At 61.6% G+C, this 23,126-nt stretch overlaps 1 protein-coding gene across 1 annotated transcript in view; it reads right to left on the reverse strand.

Annotated features, from left to right (window-relative positions):
- Positions 1–13,791: 13,791 nt before the first annotated feature.
- Positions 13,792–23,126, reverse strand: part of MUC8 (mucin 8) — a 76,979-nt gene continuing 67,644 nt past the window's right edge. The window contains 1 exon segment of the mRNA XM_055358919.1: positions 13,792–13,892. Within this exon segment, the coding sequence (XP_055214894.1) occupies positions 13,792–13,892 (101 nt within the window).

A 23,126-nucleotide genomic window follows, 5' to 3' on the forward strand; every position in this document is an offset into this window, starting at 1 on the left:
TGACCCTGGCGTGGGTCATCCACTGGTGTCCCCGTGGCCTGCGTCCATGCTCCAGCCGTGTCCCTCCAGGGCCTCCCCGTGTTGTGCACTGAGGTTTCCCAGCTGTGACTTTGCCACTTAAAGGCAGAAACAGCTGTTGGGAAACACCTGAGTTCTTGAGCAGCACCTCAGAACACCAGGCAGTTCTGCCTCCCCTGGCAGCCACCACGGTCGGCGCTGCTGCTGTACAGCTATACCTGCCACGGCAGCGCGGCCACCCAGGCCACGTAGACTGCTCCAGAGGCTGCCCAGTTTGTGATCAATGGCACAGATGTGGGGCCGCCCGCCTCCACCTGGTCCTGGCTCCAGCCCTCACTGATGTGTGATCCGAGGGGTGAGGCTGCTGGCCTCTTGGTGCCTCCGTGGGGACGGGTCTAGACCTGCCTCAGAGGTAGCTGCAGGGATGGGAGGGATCCTCTACGAGAAGTGCTTGGACTGTTCCCTGGACCCAGCAGACGCTCCAGAAACATGCGCTAAACGTTAACACAGGGGATGTGAGTCGGCACGAAGGTTTCAGATGTTCTGCTGTCTTCATGCTTCTTTCTCACAGTGTGTGGCGCTGCTCTGTCGGGGGGCAGCAGGCGTGCCGGCCCAGCCCCTGCCCACACTTAGCTGCCGCCAACTTCTTGGAGCCAAGTCAGGCCAGACCCGCCCCGCCCTGACCCGCTGAGCGCATCCCGTCCCTCCACATCCCAGCTGCCCTCCTAAGGGGACGACGCAGGCTCAGACCCCAGGCCCAGCCCCCAGACCCCGTGAGGAGGAGGGTAAGGAGCACCCCCCAGCAGATGCCAAGTGCACATGCTCAGCAGCACCAGCTCCAGCGAGCTTGGCTCCTGCACCAGGGCCTTCCTGGTGCTTCACACCCTGATCAGGGGAAACATGGATGCAGCGGCCAGGGAACTTTCCAGAGGCTCATCCAGTGAGTGGCAGGCTGGGAACCAAATAAGGAACTTCTGCCTCACCCGGCTCCCGCCCCCACGCACCCCCACCCCTCACATTCTTTTGCAAGAGGCCCTCCCCGCAGGGAGACATGGGGTCTCACCCCTCCCTGAGAAGCCCACAGGATTTGGGGCTTCAGTGGGAGTGACATCAGGTCTGGAGGAGGATGTGGCGTCTACCCGGGCCTCCTGGAACACAGCTGCCCTCTGAGGTGACGCCCAGGCACCCCACGGAGAGGCCGGGAAGTCCGTTCCCCAGGACTCCAGCCCCTCCAACGCCTGAGTCTCCAGGAACCCGGGCTCACTCAGAACCATCCGCGGACCCGCGGGCTCCCGGACGCCTGGGAGTCAGGAGGAGCTGCCACCTGACCGCTGAATATTCTGACTGCCGCCCGCCCCAGCCCCGGTGCGAGGGAGCCCAGCGGGAGGGAGACGTGCGCCCCCCCACCCCGCCCCAGTGCAACCTGGACAAGCACCTCCAAATCGCTGGAGGAAAGAGCAGGACGGGAGGGTTGGAGCCCACCCCAAACCCCTCTTTGCCTGAATGAGAACATGAAGACACACGGACAGAATTGCAGAGTTTAACAATCCAGCGAAGGCTGCTCTCAGCAGGGGTTCCCAGTGCCAGCTGTGCCACACGCCAGGCAGCGGAAAAGCAAATTAGCCCTGGAGATCTTCGCTCAGTGGCGGGTCCGAGGAAGCCCATCCCCCTCTCTTCTCTGGCCCTGGCTGCATCCCGGCCTCTGGGTGTTCCTGCCTTGGGCCTCGCACAAGCCATTCCGAGGCCTCCATGTGGTGCTTCCCGGAAGCCAAGCCAGCCCCTGCCTGACCTACGGATCCCTGCCAAAGTCACGCTTCACAGAGGCCCCTGAGCCTCTCCCAGACCCCGGCGGGCTCCTGACATCTTTTCCGCTACCCGCTCCCGGCACATATGGGTCGGGTGTGCAGTGGGAAGCCCAGAGCCTGCTGTGTAGCAGAGAACCCAAAGCGTAGAACCCAGAGGACCGCTGTGCTGTGTCCACAGATCTGCAGCCTGGGCAGGGCGTGGCCGGGAGGGGCCTCTCTGCCCCGGTGGGGGTGGGGCCGCTGTAAACAGGGCTGGTGCTGGCTCTCTCCTGGGACTCCCCTGCTGTAAACGGGGCTGGCACTGGCTCTCTGTCTGCTGGGGCCCTTGCTGTAAACAGGGCTGGTGCTGGCTCTCTCCCTGCTGGGACTCCCCTGCTGTAAACAGGGCTGGCACTGGCTCTCTCCCTGCTGGGGCCCCCACTGTAAACACGGCTGGCACTGGCTCTCTCCCTGCTGGGCCCCCGCTGTAAACAGGGCTGGCACTGGCTCTCTCCCTGCTGGGGCCCCCACTGTAAACAGGGCTGGTGCTGGCTCTCTCCCTGCTGGGGCCCCCACTGTAAACAGGGCTGGCACTGGCTCTCTCCCTGCTGGGACTCCCCTGCTGTAAACAGGGCTGGCACTGGCTCTCTCCCTGCTGGGCCCCCGCTGTAAACAGGGCTGGCGCTGGCTCTCTCCCTGCTGGGACTCCCCTGCTGTAAACGGGGCTGGCGCTGGCTCTCTCCCTGCTGGGACTCCCCTGCTGTAAACAGGGCTGGTACTGGCTCTCTCCCTGCTGGGACTCCCCTGCTGTAAACAGGGCTTGCGCTGGCTCTCTCCCTGCTGGGGGCCGGGGCCTCCTTTTCTCTCCAGGGCCTCTCCATGGGCTGCTTGGGCTTCATCCCAGGATGGCAGCTGCGCCAAGCGGAAGCTGCATCACCTGGAAGGTCTAGTTTCACTCCCACCGAAATCCCAAATCTCCCCAGTTTCACAGGGGACACAGACCCTCCCTTCTCAGGAGGGATCTCCTGCAGGAGAACCTGAGTGGTGGGGTGTTGCATTATCTTGAAAATCCAGCATCTGCCACTCAGTCACCACTCGAAGAATGAATAAGCAAGTGAATGAACGAACTGGTGGAGAAGATGTCGAAGAACCACCAGAGGAGGGGCCGTCCCTACAGGAGGAGGCTGGGCTGTCCAAGCCAAACTGGTCCCAATCCACTCATACACCCGCCTACTCACACACTCACCCACCCATCCAAACACACACCCACTCATCCACCGTCCACCCATCCATCAACCCATCCAGGCATTCACCTATCCACCCACCCCCCCATCCACCCATTCACCCACCCACCGACCCATCCATCTATCCATCCACACGCCCATCTACTCATCCACCATCCATCCACCCATTTATCCATCTAGCCATTCACCCATACACCTACCCACTCACCCATTCACCCCCCCACACATCCATCCATCTGTCCACACACCCACCCACCCATTCACCCACCTAGGCACTCACCTATCCACCCACCCCCCCATCCACCCACCCATTCGTCCAATAACCCATCCTGGACAACAGCTCCCCGCCAGGCAGAAAACCTGTGTTCTCATGGACCTTATATGTGGCCAGGGAGATGGAAGGTGTGTGGGGGGCTCTGCCAACTGTGGGAGGGGACAGACCTCTGAGGAGAGCTGATGTCCAGTGAGGGTCCCATCCCCAGCTGCCCAGGTGAGGACCAAAGTCACAGACAGATTTTCCTGTCTGGCTGGGCAGCTGTGGCCTCAGGGGGCTGGAGAAGGCCTGATGTGGCCTCACGGGCTGCAACCCAAGCCCCTGCCTCCACCTCCCCCGCTTGTGGGGGGTGGGCAGTGAGGAGCCGGGGCCACTGTGGGGGCCGAAAGGACGTCCGTGCTGAGCACACACCAGCGGAGCCGGGGCCACTGTGGGGGCCGAAAGGACGTCCGTGCTGAGCATGCACCGGCCGGCTTTGCATTTCAGGGAGGTGACAGGAGATTTGCTTATGTGTTTTATCTTTCGCCCAGGGATCAATAAAGTGTAGTTAATTTTTTAAAAAAAGACCACCAGTCTGTCCTGCACACTTGGTAAACGTGGGAGGCGTCTGCATCGCAGCCGTGGAGGCAGGAGGGAGCAGGGATGCGCAGGAGGCCCTGCCAGGCAGCCGAGGAGGAGATGAAGGGACCCCTGGCGTCCTCCTTCCCAGGAGCAGCTTCTCCACGGACCAGAAACTGAATTCTCCCTGGAAGGAGGTGGCGTCTGGGAGGAATCACAGCCCTCAGACCAGAGAGCAGGGCATCTGCGAGGTCAAGGGAGGCCCAGGAGCCGCAGGGCCGGGTGCGCGGTGTGGAGTCTGCGGAGGGGCAGGTGGTGGGAGGCGCGGGGTGAGGGCTCCGGCCCTGCACTCACAGTGACGCTGTGGGACCAGCTGCTGGACTCTGGGAAGGAGAGAAGGGGCGGGAGGTCCTGAGGTGCAGCCGGAGGGGTAGCATGGTTTGCCCAGGGGGACCCCAGGCAGCCGCTGGAGCTGCCCTGGGGCCCAGGAGCCCTGTGGGGCGAGGCAAGTGTTCCAGGAGGCGGCCAGGGATCCTGCTGGATTCCAGGATCTCAGGGACCCAAGTAGGAGGCCCGCCTCATAGAGCCATCAGGGTAAACAAACAGCATTTAAAAGCAACACAACCCTCGTGCTGAGGGCGCCTGGCCCTGGTGCGGAGCTGTGGTCTTCGGGACTCAGAAAACAAAGCTTTCCCAGGACCTTGAAAATGTTTTAGACCAAAGAACAAAAGCCCTTGCTCCAAAGTACAAGAAAAGAAAACTTCGTCTTAGAAATCGATCGGGTTGGCTGACATGTTTAAAACCGGTGTCACCATATCAGGGAGGCAGGACGGCGTCTGATGCCACCAGGGCCAGGCCGACTTCCCGCCCTGCTCAGTCCCGGGCCCCAACGGACCCCTGTGCGGAACGACTCTGGGTCCCACAGAACGGCCTTGCCCTTGAGTTGCCAGTGGCTGCCTGGTGGAGATGGATGGAGGGTTGAGCCTCGTTCCCTGAGAGAATGGGTGGATGCATTTGAACCCCAGGACCTCGCCCAGGAGCCAGGGAGGGAGGGAACAACTTGGGGAGGTGAGGGGGCCTGGGGAGGTGAGGGGGCCTGGGGAGGTGAGGGGGGCATGGGGAAGCGAGGGGGCCTGGGGAGTCGAGAGGGCCTGGGGAAGCTCCCAGCCCACGACAGGACAGTGCTGTCACCCGGAGACCAGGCGCTGACGGCGGGAACTGCAGCCGCCACTCTCGCGGGGGTCCTGTGCTTTGGTGCCCGTCAGGGCCCAGTGAAGATGCGGAAATCCGCCAAGCAGGGCTAAGGGCCCAGTGAGGACCACGGAGTGAGGCGGAGGCTCTTCCCACGGAGGGGACCCAGAGCGGCAGGAACCGCCATCCCCCAGCTTGCAGGTGTGGGAGGAGTGGCCGCCTATGCAGGGACACAGCCAGGCCAATGACATTGGGGGACGGAGACCCCAACCTCTCGCCTCCCAACCTCTGACCTCCTGCAGGTGCCACAGGGGCTGAATCTGACCCAGAAGCCGGTGGCCAGTGCCACAGTCACAGCATAGGCGGGAGGGCAGCTCCCCAGCCAGGGTCAGCCACCTGGGTTGGCTGCGGGTCAGGACGTGGACAGGCTGAGCCACGTCTACTGTCCGGGGAAAGACACTGGGGCCTGTGGGTTCCTCCCTGGTGGATCCTGAGGGGCTGTCTCTGCGGGGTACAAGGCTGTGTCCATAGGCCCCGGGGTCCCCCAAGAGCTTCTGCTGTTCTGAGGCTCCTGCGTCCAAACGTGACCACATGCCCTGCCCTGGAGCCCCAGCAACCCCACTCTGCTCCAGTAAGGAGCAAATCAGTGGCCCAGGACCACGGAGCCACCCCCACCCTCACCACCAGGCCCCAGCAGGGCTAGGCCAGAGGCCAAGGTGAACCCAGAATCCTGAGGACCCACGAGGCTACAGGGTCCCTTCCCCAGACTGCGGGCAGGAGCCCCCCACCCTCAGCCCCCTCTGAGGACCTTCTGCTCCCAGCAGCTAAAATGCCGCCTGATAAACACCCTCCTGTGTCTCCTTCCCTGGCTCTGTGCTAACGAGGGGGCGTGCAGAGCCGGCAGGGGGGTGCGTCCAGAGCCGATGGGGGGGGGGCGTGCAGAGCTGGGATGGGGGGCGTGCAGAGCCAGGAGGGGGTGTGCAGAGCCGGGAGGGGGGGGCGTGCAGAGCCGGGAGGGGGCGTCCAGAGCCAGCGGGGGGGGGGGGGGGCGTTCAGAGCCAGCAGGGCCAAGAGCAGATGGCAGCAGCTGCAGGGGCACCAACAGCCAGGCCATGATGTCGCGATGGCCATGGAGGACTTGGGTCCCTGGCCTTCTCAGGAGGGGCTGCCTGTGGAGCACCGCCGGGTCCCCCGGGTGTGTGCACAGAGGCAGAGGCGGTACTGGGAGGTCCTGGGAAGCAGGCGGCCCAGCTGTCCCCGCCGAGGGCCCTCCCTCAGCTACCCTGGTCTGGCCTGGGGAGCTGCTCCCTGACTGCAGCAGCCGGGGTCCTCGCTCTCCGACTTCTCCTTGGGTCCAGCCCGTGGGGGTCACCGGCAGGATGGAGAGGTGGGTGCTTCCCTGCCCCGTGCCTGGGGGCTGTATCCCTGCCGCAGCTCCTGTCCGTTGGAGGCCCTTTGTCCCCAGCCCTGGCTCTCCTGGGTTCCCAGAAACTCCACTTCCTCCCCTCTCCCTTCTGGGGCGGGCACATGTGGAGCTGCAGTCAAACTCTCAGACAGAAAGCAGAAGGGAAGCCAACAGCTGGAGATGGGGCGCCGTGTTTCATGGGGACCAGGTTTCTGCCTGGGAAGATGGGAAGGTTCTGGGCACCGCGACGGAGGGAATGTGCTTCACGCCACCGAGCCGTGCGCTTGAAATGGCCCCAGGGTCGATTTTATGTTACATGTATTGCAGCACATCTTTTAAAATAAATAAGTTTTTTAAAGCAGATGGCAAAAATGCCAGGTGCGCTGGACCTCGTTTGGGCAGGAAGGGGAGTGGCTGCCTTCTCTCTGCCACGGTGCAGCCTCCAGGGCCAAGTGCTGCTCAGGTGCCCAAGGCCCGGCCTGTGCCTAGTGAGGGCTGAGCACATACAGATGGGCTGTTTCTGACAGGCAGGTTTAGGCTCTCGGGACAGCAGAGGCAGCCTCGGGGCCTGGGGCTCCCACCCCACGTGGCAGGGGTGTGCTGGGAAAACATGGGGCTCCAGGCGTGTCTAAGGCAGCACCTACCCAACCCGCAGGGCCCTGGGCTGGGGCCTCGCTCCTACCCAGTCCTGGCCCCTGGAGGACCCTTTTGTCTGGCGCCTCTCCCACAGAGCCCCCAATGCCTGCACCGGAGCTGAGGAAGCCGCCGTCCAGCCCTGTGGAAGGTGACGCCCTTTTCTGTTCAGAAGACAAAGCCGAGAATGCGGCAATGACCTGCGCCCCAGAGGGGATGACCTGCGGGCCACCCCGACCCCGGCCCACTCCCCCACTGCCAGCCCTGCGGGCCTGACCCAAGGCTCTGTCCCCCAGGGAAGTCCAGCCACATCCTGCCTGAATCACAGACCCCAAGAAGAGTGAGACGAGAGGCCGTGAACAGGCCCACGGGGCAGGTGGGCAGAATGACCCACCGTGTGGAGACAAAGGCACCCCCCCGCCGCCTGGGGAGAAGAAAACACAGGCGCCCTGATCGTCCCGAACAGAGGGGCCAAGGGGCCTAAAAGCTCCAAGCACCACAGCAGACGGGGTCTCCAGCCCTGGGGGTAAGAGATGGCCCACAGCAAGGAGCCGGGCTTTCCTGGGTTGGTTTCATAGCTGAGCCGCCTTGAGCTGGGGGACGCCGCCCTCGACATCCCCAGCACAGACGCCGCCGTCGACGTTCCCAGTGCGGACACCGCCCTCGACGTTTTCCTAGCCGGAACGCCGCCCTCGACATTCCCAGAGGGGACGCCGCCCTCGACATTCCCAGAGGGGACACTACCATCGACAACCCCAGCACAGATGCTGCCCTCGACATTCCCAGAGGGGACGCTGCCCTCGACATTCCCAGCAGGTGCAGCTCAGGAGCACCTTGCCATCTGCAGCTCCCTGGGGGACGAGAAGAAACAGCAGCCACCCCTTTCTCGGGCACCTTCAGCTCCGCCGAGAACGCCCGACACTCAGAGACCCCGCTCTTTGTTAAATGGGAATGAGACGTGGCACAGACGCGGGGCAGCCGCCACTGCACCATGGGTTGTCCACTGCCCAGCTCTGGGGCCAAACCCTTGGCGTCGCGCAAACCATACCTCCCGCGTGACGGCCGTGTCCGGCCTGCTCACCTGCGCGAGGCAGCCCTGCAGAGCAGGTCACCAGGCCACAGGAGCACCAGAAGAGAAGCCACGTCCACCGCGAGGGCCATCCGGTGTCATGTCCCTGCCTCCACTCAGCCCCAGGCCCACAGCCGCAGCCACACAGCCCCGCACAGCGTCACCGTCTCCAGGATCCATCGGCAGTGGGGGGGGCCGTCACCCACCTCCCTCCTCTTACCTCCCCCCGCCTCCTCAGGGCACGCACTCCCTGGCTCCTGCGCGATGCCCAGCAGGGTCCAAAATGCACCTGGATGCCCGGGAGCCGTCGCCCGCCCCACAGGCCGCCCCGGGAGCCGTCGTGCGCTCAGTCGGGTCGTAGCCTTCATTCCCGTGGCTGATGATCCAACAGCGGGGACCTGTGCGGCCCCAGCACCCGTTTCACTGATGCTTGGTGTGGGCGGTGGCTCGACCCCTTCGACCGCGCACGTCATACAGGGGGTGGTTCCTCCAGCACAAGCCGCGTGTGGCGGGCAAGCCCTGAGATGGCCCCAGCGCCCCCGAGCTGCCTGCACCCCTCCCGTGAGGGCAGGGCCATGATGCGAAGGGCTCTCCTGCTGGGTGAAGTCTCGTCCTGGCGTTGGCGGTCAGGCAGTTACTCCGCCATCAGCCCCAGAGGCTCGGCAGAGTCTCCTGAGCTCCCGGAAGGGAGTCCGGTGCTGTGAGGGCCGCGTGCCAAGCGGGAGGCTCAGGGCCTGTGTCTATTGCAGCCATTTGGCCAAGGATGTTTCCTGAGGACGATGTCAACCAAGGGAGGCCGCCTGGAGGTGGGGCAGGTTTCACAGCCTCCCATGGATGTGGGTGCGGTGGGGCCAGTTCCAGCTCTTTGTATCCCACGAGCCAATAAATGCCTTTTTGGCAATGAAGCCAGTTTGAGGGATTTTTTCTTCTGCTATTTGTAACCAAAGCCTCCTAACCCATCAGGATCCCTAATAGAACAGCAGGAGGGGAAAGAGAGAGCTGTGGTGCCAGATAGGACAGGCATGGGACCCCGGCCCCGGCCCCTCCCCACCAGCCACACGACGGAGGCTCCGTGGGGGCACGGGGAGGCCACATGTCCCCAGTAGGAACATTTGGGTTGGAGCCAGGCCAGGGGCAGCCTCACAAGTTAAGACTAGAACATACTCTCTGTGGCTCAAGTAAAGACAGTGGCAGGGCCGGGAAGACAGCCCAGCCCCAAGCCCCCATCGGCCTCCGTGCCCGGAGACCAGAGCCCCCTGTGTGGGGGGTCCCAGTGCGGAGCCCAGCTGCCTTTGAAATGAGGGGAAACCAGCGGAGCAAGGGGGTGGGGAATAGAACCAGCTGTAAGAAATGGTCCAAATCCCCAGGTAGAGGTACTAGGGGATCGAGCCCCCTCGCCTGGTCTCTGCCCAGATGTTTGCTTCCAGGAAAGCCATGCGTCAGTCAGCTGGGACCCACCGAGTGACAAACAGCCCCTCATCCAGAGGCACGGAACAACCGGCCCACAAAATGGCAGAGCAAGCTCAGTGTCACGTCGTCACCACCCCAGGACCCTGCCAGAGGACAGACAGGACAAAGGTCCTCAGAGGGCCACACATGACCACCCCTGAGAGACGCTGGTCACGTCCACTCAGCCAGACCTGTCACAAGGCCCCACAGGAAGTGAAATTCCATCTGCATCCAGCGTGGGAAGAGGCAGAACATTCAGGGAGGACCACCAGGGCCAAATGTCCATGCGGCCCCAGCGGAGCAGGCAGGGCCTGGGAGGCTCAGACCCCGGTTCGGGCCAGAACATGGAGCCCAGGGCCAGCACCACCCGGAGCCCCGAGGGGCTGCCCACGGTCTAGCGAGTAACGGCTGAGGGGCTTGGAGTCTGTGTGCCTCAGTTTCCTCACCTGTGACATGGGCCATGATAGCACGCCCCTCACAAGTGTCCTGGGGGCCAAGTGAGTTCAGAACGCTGCTCAGAGCTCACCTGCTGCTGACGACAAGTCGTGTCACGGGACCTGTTGTTTTATGACACACTCAGCCCCACCCCACATGGAGCCCCGTCCAGTCAGCCGGCCCCGTTCTCTGCTGGGCCACCAGCCCTGGGGGTGGCCGGGCCAGGCAGGAACCCCACAGAGGCCCCTCAGTGAGCTCAGCGCAGGCCCAAGCACCGCCGGTTTCTCTGCCGTCCACACCGTCCCCAGACGGGCCGCACCCCTGATGCAGGGAGGGCTTCCAGGCTGCACTCGCCCTCACCCTCCCTGCCTCTCGCTCAGAACCTGTCCTGCCCAGCCCCGCGTCCCACGTCCCTGCCTCTGGTCCCGAGCCCTGCCTGCCCCCTCCAGCCCCTCATGTCTCTAAGCCTGAACCTCCCTCACAGGCGTCACTGCAGCCACCCCACAAATCCTTCCTGATACCAAAGGCCAGCAGGCTGGGGGACATTTGGGAGGGGCCGGGAGCAGACCCTGCCTTTGCTGCAGCCTGTGGGGGGCTTCTGGGCGGGAGAGGTAGGGGCAGACCCAGGGGATGGGAGCTGTGGGGCCAGCCCTGATCCGCTCCTCCTGCTGGGTCCTGGACACAGGGTCGCTTTCTCCCTGGGATTTGGGCGTCTGAGTCAGTGGGGACCTGTGCCCCCAAACCCCCTCAGCAGCAGAACGCAGAGAGCCGCGGTGCCATCTCCACCCTGGTTTTCCAGGCCCTGGAGGGCAAAGGTCAGTCAGATGGAGGGAGCCCGGGGGCCCTGGCAGGAGTGTGGCCAAGTCCCAGCAGCGCTGCCCCGAGGGAGGAGGACGGCACAGCTCCATTGCTCCACCTGCCCGGCTCAGGGATGGAACCCAGAGCTGCCACCATCCTGTGGGTGATGGCAGAACATCTGGCTGCCGGGTGGCCTCCGTAACCGCCGCACACCTGCCTCTGCTGGAATCATCTGAGGCTCTGGTGCCTCACACGGATTGGCCAAAACAGGGAGCGGAGCCGGGAAGGCCACGGACACCTGCGTGGTGTCACGAACAAGGTCCAGCCACGTGTGTGGGAGACACGGGCACCAAGGCAGGCGCCAAACTAAGCCCGGCCACCAAGGGGACGCCCACACCCCACCTCCGCAGTGACCCCTGAACCCCCGGAGCTCACCATCCACTCCAGGGTGAGAGGAGAGGATGGGCAAGTAACTGTCAACCAGAGGGGATGCTCAACTGCGTGCACGTGGCGGGTGGTACATGGGGGGCTCGGGGAGGCACCCAGAGAGGATGCGTGTGTAGTGCAGAAAATGAGGCTTTGGGGCCTGCACACCGAGCCCAGGACAGCGCGGGGGCGGGAGACACTGCCAAGCGCCCCTCACCCTCCTTGATGGACGCCCCAGTCTCACCCTATCCCCTCCCCAGCTCAGGGCGACAGGAGCCCAGCCACGTGCGTCCCGGGGCCGCCATCACAGCCCCTCAGAAGCCGCCTTAACACGGACTAATCCTGCAGACCTGGAGCTGGAAGCCCAGGGTGGGGCCTCTGCAGGGCCGGGTGCTTTGAGGCCCTGAGGGAGAATCGTCCAGGGCCTGTGTCTGCCGCTCCCAGGCTGGTCAACACCTTCGCCTTCCCCCAGCATCCTCCCTGTGAGCACGTCTGTCCAAATCCTGATGTCAGGACAGGGTCACACCGGCCTAAAGCCGCTCCACTCCGGAGCCAGTTACTTCGGCAGCAGCTCTGTCCCCATGAAGCCACGTGTGGAGGAACGGGGTTGAGGATGGCAAAGGACCTTTTTGGGGGATGTGATTCAAGCCGTAGAGAAAGGAAACCCCAGCAATGACTGAGTTGGGATTTCTCACCACCTAGAGCATGGGATCGAACTCTAGAGCCGCCGAGGCAGGGATGGGAACGGAACCCTTGTCCACTGAGGAGCCTGGGAGGAGGCGGCCACACCACACCCCAGCCTTAGAGGGACCTGGCCTGGCCCTCGGTCTGCAGGGGGGCCTTGGGTCACCCCCAAGGCATCCTGCTTCCTCCCACCCCCGGGCAGTACAGGCCACTCCTCCCTGGGCCTGTGGTCCTCCCAGGGCTGCAGGGTGGACCCCCTGGGGGTTCTAGAAGGGCTGATCCAGGCCCCTGTGACCAGTTCAGGGAGCACCTCTGGGGTGGCGGTGCAGGGCTTTGTACTTCTCAAAGCTGTCGGGTGGTTCTAGCAGGTAACCAGGGTCTAGAACCCCACACACACGCAACACAGGCCCACGCACCCGTGCACATGTGCACACACACGCCTCCCCCCACACACACACATGGGCACCCCCACACACAAACACAGGCCCACATGTACCCGTGCACACGTGCACACACAGGCCTCCCCACACACACACGGGCGCACACACACACACACAACACAGGCCCACACGCACCCGTGCACACACAGGCCTCCCACACACATACACACGGGCACCCACACACACAACACAGGCCCACACGCACCCGTGCACACGTGCACACACAGCCCCCCCACACACACAGGCCCACACACACACGCACACACACACATACACGCACACACACACAGGCCCCACACACACACACGTGCACACACAGGCCCACACACACACAGGCCCACAAACACATAGGCACACACAGACACACACACAGGCACTCACACACACACACAGGCCCCCACACACACACACGCACACACACACAGTCCCACACACCCAAACACACACACAGACCCACACACACACACAGGCCCACACACACACACACACACGCACACACAGGCCCACACACACATGCAGGTGCACGCACACAGGCCCACGCACACTCAGCAAATCAAGTGACTCCCCAGAACAAAGAACATCCACTTTAAGATAATTTGCTGCCTAGACAGTGAAGAGCCAGCATTTTTCAAACTGCAGCTTCATTTAATCACAAACAAAACTGAAGTGCTGCCCCACGGCCTGTGTGGTGAGTGGAGGAGAGATGTGGACGCCAGGCTCTGCCCTGGCTGGCCCTGACTGTGGAAAAGAGCAGCTCGGGAGGAACCACCTCCTCGGACAGGGCTTGGCCAGTCAGTTCCACTGACCAGAGGGTCTGGGGTATTGGCTATGGGATCTGGGGGAGTCCAGCCGGGGGTCACAGGGTCTGGGGGTGTCAGCCAAGAAGGCTAGGGGTGTCGGCCAGGGGGTCTGAGGTTTCCTGCTGGGGAGTCTGGGGGCCAGGGGGTCTGGGATGTGGGCCACAGGGTCTGGGGGTGTCTGGCTGGGGGTCTGAGGGTGTCAGTCAAGGGGTGCATGGGTGTCCGACTGGGGTCTGGGGTGTCAGTGGAAGTCTGGGAATGTCAGCTGGGGATCTGGTGTGTCAGCTAGGGGCTGGGGGTGTCGCTGGGGGCCTGGGGGTGTCAGTGGGGGGTGGGGGTGTCAGTGGGGCCTGAGGGTGTCAGTGGGGGTCTGGGGGTGTCAGTGGGGCCTGGGATGTTATTGGGATCTGGGGTGTCAGTGGGGTCTGGGGGTGTCAGTGGGGATCTGGGGTGTCAGTGTGGCCTGGGGTGCCAGTGGGGCTCTGGGGGTGTCAGTGGGGGCCTGGGATGTCAGTGGGGTCTGGGGTGTCAGTGGGGGCCTGGGATGTCAGTGGGGTCTGGGGTGTCAGTGGAGCCTGGGGTGTCAGTGGGGGCCTGGGATGTCATTGGGATCTGGGGTGTCAGTGGGGTCTGGGGTGTCATTGGGATCTGGGGTGTCAGTGGGGTCTGGGATGTCAGTGGGGTCTGGGGGTGTCAGTGGGGCCTGTGATGTCAGTGGGGCCTGGGATGTCAGTGGGGTCTGGGGTGTCAGTGGGGCCTGGGATGTCAGTGGGGTCTGGGGTGTCAGTGGGGGCCTGGGATGTCAGTGGGGGCCTGGGATGTCAGTCGGGGCCTGGGATGTCAGTGGGGCCTGGGATGTCAGTGGGGTCTGGGGTGTCAGTGGGGGCCTGGGGGTGTCAGTGGGGGTCTGGGGTGTCAGTGGGGGTCTGGGGGTGCCATGTTAACCACTGTAGGCTGTCCTGCAGAGCTGCCTGGGCTGTTTTAGGACGTTGAGGTTCCAGAACAGCAGGAGGTTCCCAGAAGACAAGCTGGGCTCCAGCACCAGGACCTGGGGTTTCTGGCCCAGAGACCACAGCCCTGTCTGTGCTGGGCACTGAGGGCACAGCAGGTCGTCCTGGCAGCCTTCTTGCCAGTCCTGTCAGGTATCAGGAGCCAAAGAGGCTGGTGAGGGGCTGCCTGCCCACCCTTGCTGACTCCGGAGGGTAACCCAGCTCCTGCCCCGTCCTGGCCCGGCTCTCCGGAGTGGGCTGTGGTCGGTGGTCCAGGGCCACAGAGCGCTGCTACCCTCTAGTGGGCACCTGGGGTCCTGCAGCTCAGAACCGCGACCCCAGCTCACGGGAGTCTCTGCGTCCATGCACCTGGACGTCCTCCTGCAGCAGGCGCCCCGGAGGCCCCTCCAGTGTTCCCACCTCAGCTCCCGGGAAGACTTCAGGGTCTCCCCCCACCAAGGTGCTTCCCCTCCCTCCAGCCCGGGACCCGCCACACCCTGTCCCAGCTGCCGCCCCGTGCTCAGTGATTTCGAAGGACACTGGCTGGGGTTTCTAGACTATCTCTCAACCGGGGGCTCCTCCAGCGACCACAGTGGAGTGGAGGGTCTGGGGCCTCCATCCAGGCTGCCGTGGTCCGTCCCTCTGCAAGCCGCTGTTTCTGGGCTCCACGCTCTGGCTTCGGAAGTGGGAGCGAGTGTTGAAATCCAGCCACCTTCGGGGGAAGGCCAGTAGCTGGGGTCCTGCCCTGCAGGCCTGTCCCGGCGCACAGAGCAGGTGACAGCTTCCAGGAGAAGGTGTGTTCCGGGGCTTGAAGGTGCCGGCGTGCAGGGAACAGCAGGTCACAGAGCCCCTGGAGACCCAGGCAGGAGGCAGACCCCACCTAGGCCCGGGTCGCACGCAGGGCGGGGCAGAGGCTGTGGGAGCCGGGAGGAGGCCTGGGGTCTGGGGAGCCCTGCCCCACCCCAGGGAGCTGTGGAGCACCCCCCACCAGGCATGGGTGAGGCTCTCCCCTCGTTTCACGGCCGCCATGCACAACCCGGGGCCCCCATGGGTCTGGGGCCAGGACCCAGTTTCCCTGAGGCTGAGTCTCTGTGATTTCTCCTCCAGCAGAGAGAAGGGCCTGGGCGCCGGCACCTGCACCCCCGGCACAGGGACAGTTCTGGGAAGGGTGTGGTGCCCGTCCTGGTGGCTGGAGGACGGGACTGACCCTCTGGCCACTAAAGGTCTCGCTTGCTCCGCTCTGTGCTGGAGCCGTCGCCAGGAGCCCTCGGATCCGGAACTGGGGCAGAATCCAGGAGCAGGGTGGGCCCCGAGCTCTCAGGCAGCGCTGCGGCTCCGCCCACGGCCCCTGGCAGAGTCACTCAGCCCCAAGGGCCCAAGGATGCCCCCACACACACCTGGCACGGCCAGGGTCTCTACATCTGGCATGGGGCTCCCCGAGGCTGGCTCAAGGCTGGTGGGGCCAGGGAGTCTGCATTCCTGACGTGCTCCCAGGTGACGTGGATGCTGCTGTTGAGGGACCCCAGCTGGAGAAGCCCGGTCCCAGGTGTACCCCCCTCCCCACCCCGGCAGCTAGGCCTCTGCCTGAGAACCACCTCGGGATCTGTCCCCGCCCAAAGTGCTTCCCCAGCTCTACGGGTACAGACTCCTGGTGCTCTCCCGGCCCTGCACCTCTCCACCCTCTGCCAAGGGTGTCCCGTCCCACAGCCCTGAGGCAGCAGCTCCCTCTCGGATGAGCCACACCGCCAGCTCCATCTCCCGTGCCCTGGGGTCCTGGCAAGTGTCCTGGGGCCAGCGGAGCTGCCGCCCCATCCTCAGGCTGCAGAGGGTGACACGGCCATTTGTCCAGGCTCCCCACCAGACCCCTGCAAGGACAGTGTGGAAGGTCGGCTGTGGTGGCCTCTGGTGAAGGATGTGCCCTCCCCCAGGAAGTCAGGGGCCCCTCGCCCTCACTGTAGCAAACACACACCCGGGACCCTCTCCCAAAGTCACGGCCACAGCCAGGCTGGGGAGGGCACGGCTCCCACCCCACTGGAGGACGGGGCTGCAGGGCTGTCACATGTGAGAACCTGGTCACGGTGGCGTCTCTGGGGACCAGGTAGGAGTGTCCAGAGGAGAAAATAGACTCACTTCCCATCGTTTTCCCTTTTCTGCAGCTTAAGTTATATTCGACCCAAGGCGAGAGCTCAGTGAGGTGCCCTGGCCTTTTCAAGGAGAGGATGTATTCATTGCGCCACTCCAAGTTTGCCAAGTGCAAACAGCTGCTCTCATGACCGCCGCTGACCAGCTCCCAGCACGGCTTGAGCTGTTCTCTAAAAGGGCGTCAGGCCAGCCTAATGATTAAGGCCAGCTCGGGGCAGGTGGGTGGCCTTCCCAGGCAGGACCGCCCTAGCAGCCGGGCCCCAGAGCCCTGGAAACCTGGTCAGCAACTCTGTCCTGGCCTCCCAGAGAGGCCCCCATGCCCGGGGGATCCGAGTGTCCAGGCTGCCAGCTGCCTAACTAACCACCTGGAACTTAGTAACAGCTCACCCCGTCCTCGCGAGTGAGAAGGATTCTTGGTTACAGGTGAGCCACAGCCCACCCAGCTTCGAGCCAGGGCAGGGGCCATCTCCAGATGTGGGGAGGGGTGCAGGTCCCGGGTTCCGAGGTTTGGAGGAGCACGTGGGGACACGGCGGCGGCCGTCTCTGGAAACACGACTGTCTGTGGTTTGAGGAACGTGTTGCCACTTCCCAATCCTGGACAGAGCCTTCTGCTGGACAACAGGCCACAGACGCAGCCAGTGCCCCCGGCCTGAGACCCCCACTCAAATCCAGCAGACCCTGAGGAAGGAGAGCTCCGGCCGAGAGAGGAAGGGAGGGGGCCCGGTCAGGTCTCTGGAGTTAAGACCTCATCCCTAGAGGGAGGGGGGCAGCGGAGGGTCCTCCCTCCCCACCCCACAGTGGGCTCCTACAGCAGGAGAGGCCTCTAAAAAGACTGATGGCCGGCAGCACCCAGTGTGGGAAGGGCCCCACACCCCGGGGGTCAAGGCCAGAGGGTGCAGAATGGCCCCTGAGGGGTTACAGCCCGGGGCCCTGAGGCTCCCTTGCTGCCTAGTGCTACTGCCTTGGCCCACCCCTGCCAGCCCCCAACACCCGGGGGTCCGCATGGAGCCCCCCACCCCCTTGCTGGTGGCAGCCCCGAAGAGGCAGGGCAGGGGGTTCTCAGCCAAGGCTGACCAGTAGCTCGGCGGGGCCCCAAGTCCCACCGTGGCCATGCCACCAACCTGGAACCAGGCCTGGTGGGCAGGAGGTAGAAACAGACAGATCCCACCTACCTCTGCCAAGACCACACGCGGAAGCCAAACGCCTCCCACCCACCCAGCCCCACGGTGGTCCAGCCGCCGTCCCGGTCTCTGCATCAGGGTCCTCTGTCCCAGCACAGCCAATAGCTTGAAAGGGCACCTCTGCTACGTTGTTCACAGTGCTGGGGGCAGGGACTCAGGGGGCCTGGCTGAGGGGTCCTCACTGGGGTCTCTCGTGTTGTGCCGCTGGCCAGGGCTGTGTCCTATGACGGTGACTGGGCTGGACGTGGGCAACCACTGGCCCGGTTGCTGGCTGGGCACTCCCTGGCTTGGTGGGGGTCTCCCCAAGGTCCCCCACACAGTGGTCCCGGGGTCAGAATCCTCAGGCAGTGGCCACCCCTGCAGTGAAGTGGCTCCAAGAACCAGGCAGAGGCCTTGGGCCTTTCAAGAGCCGGCCGCGGGACTAAGCCTACAGTGTCACCCCTCCACGGTCCACAAAGTCAGGGAGGGCCGGACCCAGCTCTGTGGGAAGCGTGGCAAAGCCAATGGGTACAGATTTCAGCACCGCCCCAGCCTCCTGCCTGTCCCCCTGCCTGTCCCCCTGCCTGTCCCCTCCTCCCACGGCCCAGCCTCCGGCCCAGCTGGAGCCGAAACCAACACCTCACGTGCTTGGGCCCCACAGCACCTTCCTGCTCTCAGGTGAAAGCCCGAGCCAGGGCCTGCAGAGCCCGCGGGACCGGCCCAGCTTCCCCTCTGGCCTCTCACTGTGCTGCCCCGGCCGTGGCTGCGCCACCTGCTCTGCTGCAGACCCTTGGAGCTCTCCCACCGCCAGGCCCCTCCCCGCCTGCTCCTCCTGGCTCTCCACGTGGCCAGATCTCGCTCCGTGCGATCCGTGTGTCTGGCGTGGTCTCGTGCACACCTTTGCTTCCCATCTACTCTGTCCCCACGGGGATCTGAGGCAGTGGGACTTGTCCTCTGGTTTCCAGCTACTTCCCCAGCAGCTGGAAGGCTGCCTGGCACTTACAGGCAGAGCATCCCTCCTGCAAAAATCCAAAATCAGAACGCTCTGGAATCTGAAACTTTCTGCGCACTGGCATGAGCTCGGATGAAATGCATGAAATGCCCATTGGAAGAGTTTGCATTTCAGAGTCTGGATTTTCAGATGAGGGATGCTTAACTGAATAAGTACAAGTCAAATATCTAAAATCAAAAAAGATTACAGGTGTGGTGGCTCACACCTGTAATCCCAGCCCTTTGGGAGGCTGAGGTGGGAGGACTGCTTGAGCCCAAGAGTTCAAGACCAGCCTGGGCAACAAAGCAAGACCCTATCTCTACAAAAAATAAATGACTAGCCAGGTGTGGTGGCGCGTGCCTGTAGTCCCAGCTACTTGGGAGGCTGAGGTGGGAGGATCGTTGAAGCGATCAGGTCAAGGCTGCTGTCAGCTGTGATTGCACCAGTGCACTCCAGCCTGGGCAACACAGCAAGACCCTGTCTGAAAAAGAAAGAAAGAAAGAGAAGAAGGAAGGAAGGAAGGAGAGAGAAAGAAAGAGAAGAAAGAAGGAAGGAAGGAAAGAAAGAAGGAGAGAGAAAGAGAGAAAGAAAGGGAAAGAAGGAAAGATGGAAGGAAGGAAGAAGAGAGAGAGAAAGAAAGAAAAAGAAAAGAAGGAAGGAAGGAAAGGAAGGAAGGAGAGGAAGGAAGGAAGGAAAGGAAGGAAGGAAGGAAGGAAGGAAAGGAAGGAAGGAAAGGAAGGAAGGAAGGAAGGAAAGGAAGGAAGGAAAGGAAGGAAGGAGAGGAAGGAAGGAAGGAAGGAAGGAAGGAAGGAAGGAAGGAAGGAAGGAAAGGCAGGCAGAATCCAGGGCTCCTCTAGACCTCTTGGTGGAGAATCTTTATTCTAACAATACCCGCAGTGGTTTGCTGCATGTTGAGTGTTGAGAAGCTCTGTTCTATGAAGTGGGCCCTGGGGAAGGGAGTTCCATGGGGAGGGGGTGTCTCTCCAACAGTCCACAAAAGAGAAACAGGGAAGAAACACCGAGGGGCTCAGAGGTCAGAGGCTCCTCCTCCACACCCTCTGCAGCCTGAGAGCTGAGTGACGGTGGTTGTGAATTTCTCCAAATATATTGTCTTGTTGATGTAAAGTTACCCAAATAAACTCTGGACCCCACAGCATTCAGTGCCTGCTGAGATCCCTTCAAAAAGGCATAATTCAGGGCCGGGCGCGGTGGCTCACGCCTGTAATCCCAGCACTTTGGGAGGCGGAGGCAGGTGGATCACAAGGTTGAGACCAGCCTGGCCAGCATGGTGGAACCTCATCTCTTCTAAAAATACAAAAAATTAGCCAGGCGTGGTGGCGGGAGCCTGTAATCCCAGCTACTCAGGAGGCTTAGGCAGGAGAATTGCTTGAACCCAGAAGGCAGAGGTTGCAGTGAGCCAAGATCGCACCACTGCACTCCAGCCTGGGCGACAGATGGAGACTCTGTCTAAAAAAAAAAAAAGGCATAATTCAGCTGCCACATGATAACTTTCAATGGGCCCCTCATTTTACCTGCAAACTGAAAGGGGGGTAACTCTGAGCTGCCCTCTAACCTTTTCCTTCCTTCCTCCACTCAATTTTCTTGCCCCAGGGAGATGCTCTGAGCCCTCTCACACCTCAAACCCTGAAATCCATTCTCCAGCCTGAACCCACAGGGCAGCTTTCTTCTCTCTGCCTCCCCGTCCAGATGTTTTCTGTAGATGACTTGGCGTCTGGCTGTGCCCTCCCAGCCCTCCGCCGCCCACACACTCCCTTTCGTGAAGGCTCTATTCTTCCTGATCCAGCTTCCTAATTTTTTTAATCAGAAATGTTCCAGGAACTAAATTGGCAAAGACCCTCCTTTATGGATGAAAGGGAAGGAAAACAGAAAGCTTTCACCCGTTCCTGAATCTTGCCGTGGTCAGTCACGGTAACACGTGTTCCCTGACAATCCTTTTGTGAAGGTGGAACAGCCACCCGGTTTTGGACCGCTGGCTGGCTGAGTGCGTTCAGGCCGGTTAATTCACCAAAGCACAAAAAGCAAAGCCGGAGTTAAGAGATGCATGTTCCCATGACCAAGAAGCGGAGAAGTGGTATCAACGGGGCATTATTAGAGCTATTTCAGCTGGAGATGAGTGGAAAGAAGTTAAATTTTTTAAAAAGCTGCATTTCAAGGTAAAGAAAATTAGCCACAGAGGAAACGTAATGCATGGTAAGTATGAATAAGGGCATAAAGGCTGGGAATAAATGTATAACCCACATACACGCTCTTGAAGGACTATTCAATGGTCTCTGTCAGGGATTATTTGTTTGGTTGCAAAACCTAGAAACACCCTCACAATTGGAAGCCACATTCAACTCAACAAAATTTTTTTTTTTTTTGAGACGGAGTCTCACTCTGTTGCCCAGGCTGGAGTGCAGTGGCGTGGTCTCAGCTCACTGCAACCTCTGTCTCCCAGGTTGAAGCAATCCTCCTGCCTCAGCCTCCCGAGTAGCTGGGATTACAGGTGGCCACCACCACACCTGGCTAATTTGTATTTTTAGTAGAGATGGGGTTTCGCCACGTTGGCCAGGTTGGTCTCAAACTCTTGACCTCAAGTGATCCACCCACCTCGGCCTCCCAAAGTGCTGGGATTCCAGGCATGAGCCACCGTGCTGGGTCTAAAATGTTATTTTAAAAAAGGAATCAATTGTTTTGTTGTTGTTGTTGTTTGGAGATGGGATCTCACTGTGTTGCCCAGGCTGGTCTTGCCCCATAATCAAAACATTCCAGTGCGTCAGGTAAGAGTTGATCCAGCATCTCAAATGTTGCCACACTCTGCCTCACACAGCTGGGTCAAGTTCAGGCTGCAGAAGAGGCTGCGTCAGGTGACCGGTCAGGCACATAGCTACTTCCTTCCGATGCCTGGCTGTGTCCTGGCCAGTGGTGAGTTCAGAGTGGGCCAACATCTCGTCAATTGGGCTTTATGATTTCGGGGCCTGGCCAACGTTGGTGTTTGCCTTTGTGATGACTGTGAGAAAAGACTTTGAAGCAAATCAATGGTGCAAAATATTGAAGGAGAAAATGTCCAACTTACTATTTAAATCCCATTAGCAGAGTCAACATTGCCATGCAAATGGAGATTGCTAATTTAGTTTATAGAGAGAGAGAGACAGAGTTTCGCTCTTGTCGCCCAAGCTGGAGTGCAATGGCACGATCTTGGCTCACTGCAACCTCCACCTCCTGGGTTCAAGCGATTCTCCTGCCTCAGACTCCCGAGTTGCTGGAATTACAGGCACCCGGTACCACGCCCAGCTAATTTTTTGTATTTTTAGTAGAGACGGGGTTTCACCATGTCGGCCAGGCTGGTCTTGAACTCCTGACCTCAGGTGATCCACCCGCCTCGGCCTCCCAAAGTGCTGGGATTACAGGCGTGAGCCCCCGCACCCAGCTGAGATGGGTAATTTGGGATAACGTCATCGATTCATCAAGACAGGTCCCGCAGATGCATTAACCCACATCAGAGGAATCAGATGAGAGGACGCTAGAAATGGGGCTGGGAATCCCCAAGAGACCCCCCAGACAGGAAACTCCTGTGGATGTGAGATGCCCACTGGACATCGCAGAAGGGCATGGAGCGGGCAGGTGGGTGTGAGAGGCTCAAACCACAGGAGGCATCCAGGCCAGTGAGAGAATAGGCAGGAACAGGCATGGAAGCCACGAGGCCGGGTGAGATGCCGGGGGTGAGTGTGGACGGGGCAGTGAGAGGATAGGCATGGAGGCCATGAGACTGGATGAGATGTCAGGGGATGAGTGTGGATGGGGTATCCACAGAGGAGAGACAGAGGAGAGGCTGTGGGTACCAGGTCCTGTGACCGGATGAGATGCCGGGGGTGAGTGTGCATCAGGCAGAGGAGAGACTGTGGGCACTGCGTCCCAAGGCACCCCCTCAGGAGGCGGAGGGAGGAGAGAGAACCAACAGCAACCAGCCCCATAGCAGGAGGACAGTGAAAAGGAGGGGATGGGGGGTGCCTGGAAGTCAAGGGAAGACACCGATTCCAGGGGAAGGACTGGATGGGTCGGCGTGGAATTAGGACACCCGGCCACTGCGACAGGCTCAGGAACAAGCACAGACCTCAGAGGCTGGCTGACATCATTCCTCCTTCAGGTCATGGCCTGGGAAGCCCCATGGCATCTCCACTGAGACAGTCACACAATCAGGCTCCAGGGAGGGGAACAGACTCCACCTCTCAATGGGGAACAGTCAGTTCTGGAAGAGCAGGAGGTACTGGAAACACCTGGGGAAATGCGAGCAGCAGCAGGATGCTGGACGGCTCAGCCTGGCTGGCCCAGGGTCCAGACCCTCCCGCTCCATGACCAAGGGCGGCAGCTCCCCCTGCAGACGGGTATCCTCGCCGGGGCCTGACCTGCCAGTCCACACTCTAGGAGCTGCCACTGGCAACTGGTCCACCCCACACCAATGTGTGTCAGGGTCTTTCTGATGCAAGTTATGGAAACCAACTCACAGAAAACAAGGGGATGAAGGACTTTTAAACACAGGCGTCCGGGCGCCTCAGATTTCACAGAGGACTCAGATAACATCATCAGAGCACAGTCATCTCCGCCTCTCTCTCTCTCTCTCTGCCCCTTTCCATCT

Source organism: Gorilla gorilla, chromosome 10 (genome assembly GCF_029281585.2).
Source record: "Gorilla gorilla gorilla isolate KB3781 chromosome 10, NHGRI_mGorGor1-v2.1_pri, whole genome shotgun sequence".
Classification (NCBI taxonomy): Eukaryota; Metazoa; Chordata; class Mammalia; order Primates; family Hominidae; genus Gorilla; species Gorilla gorilla.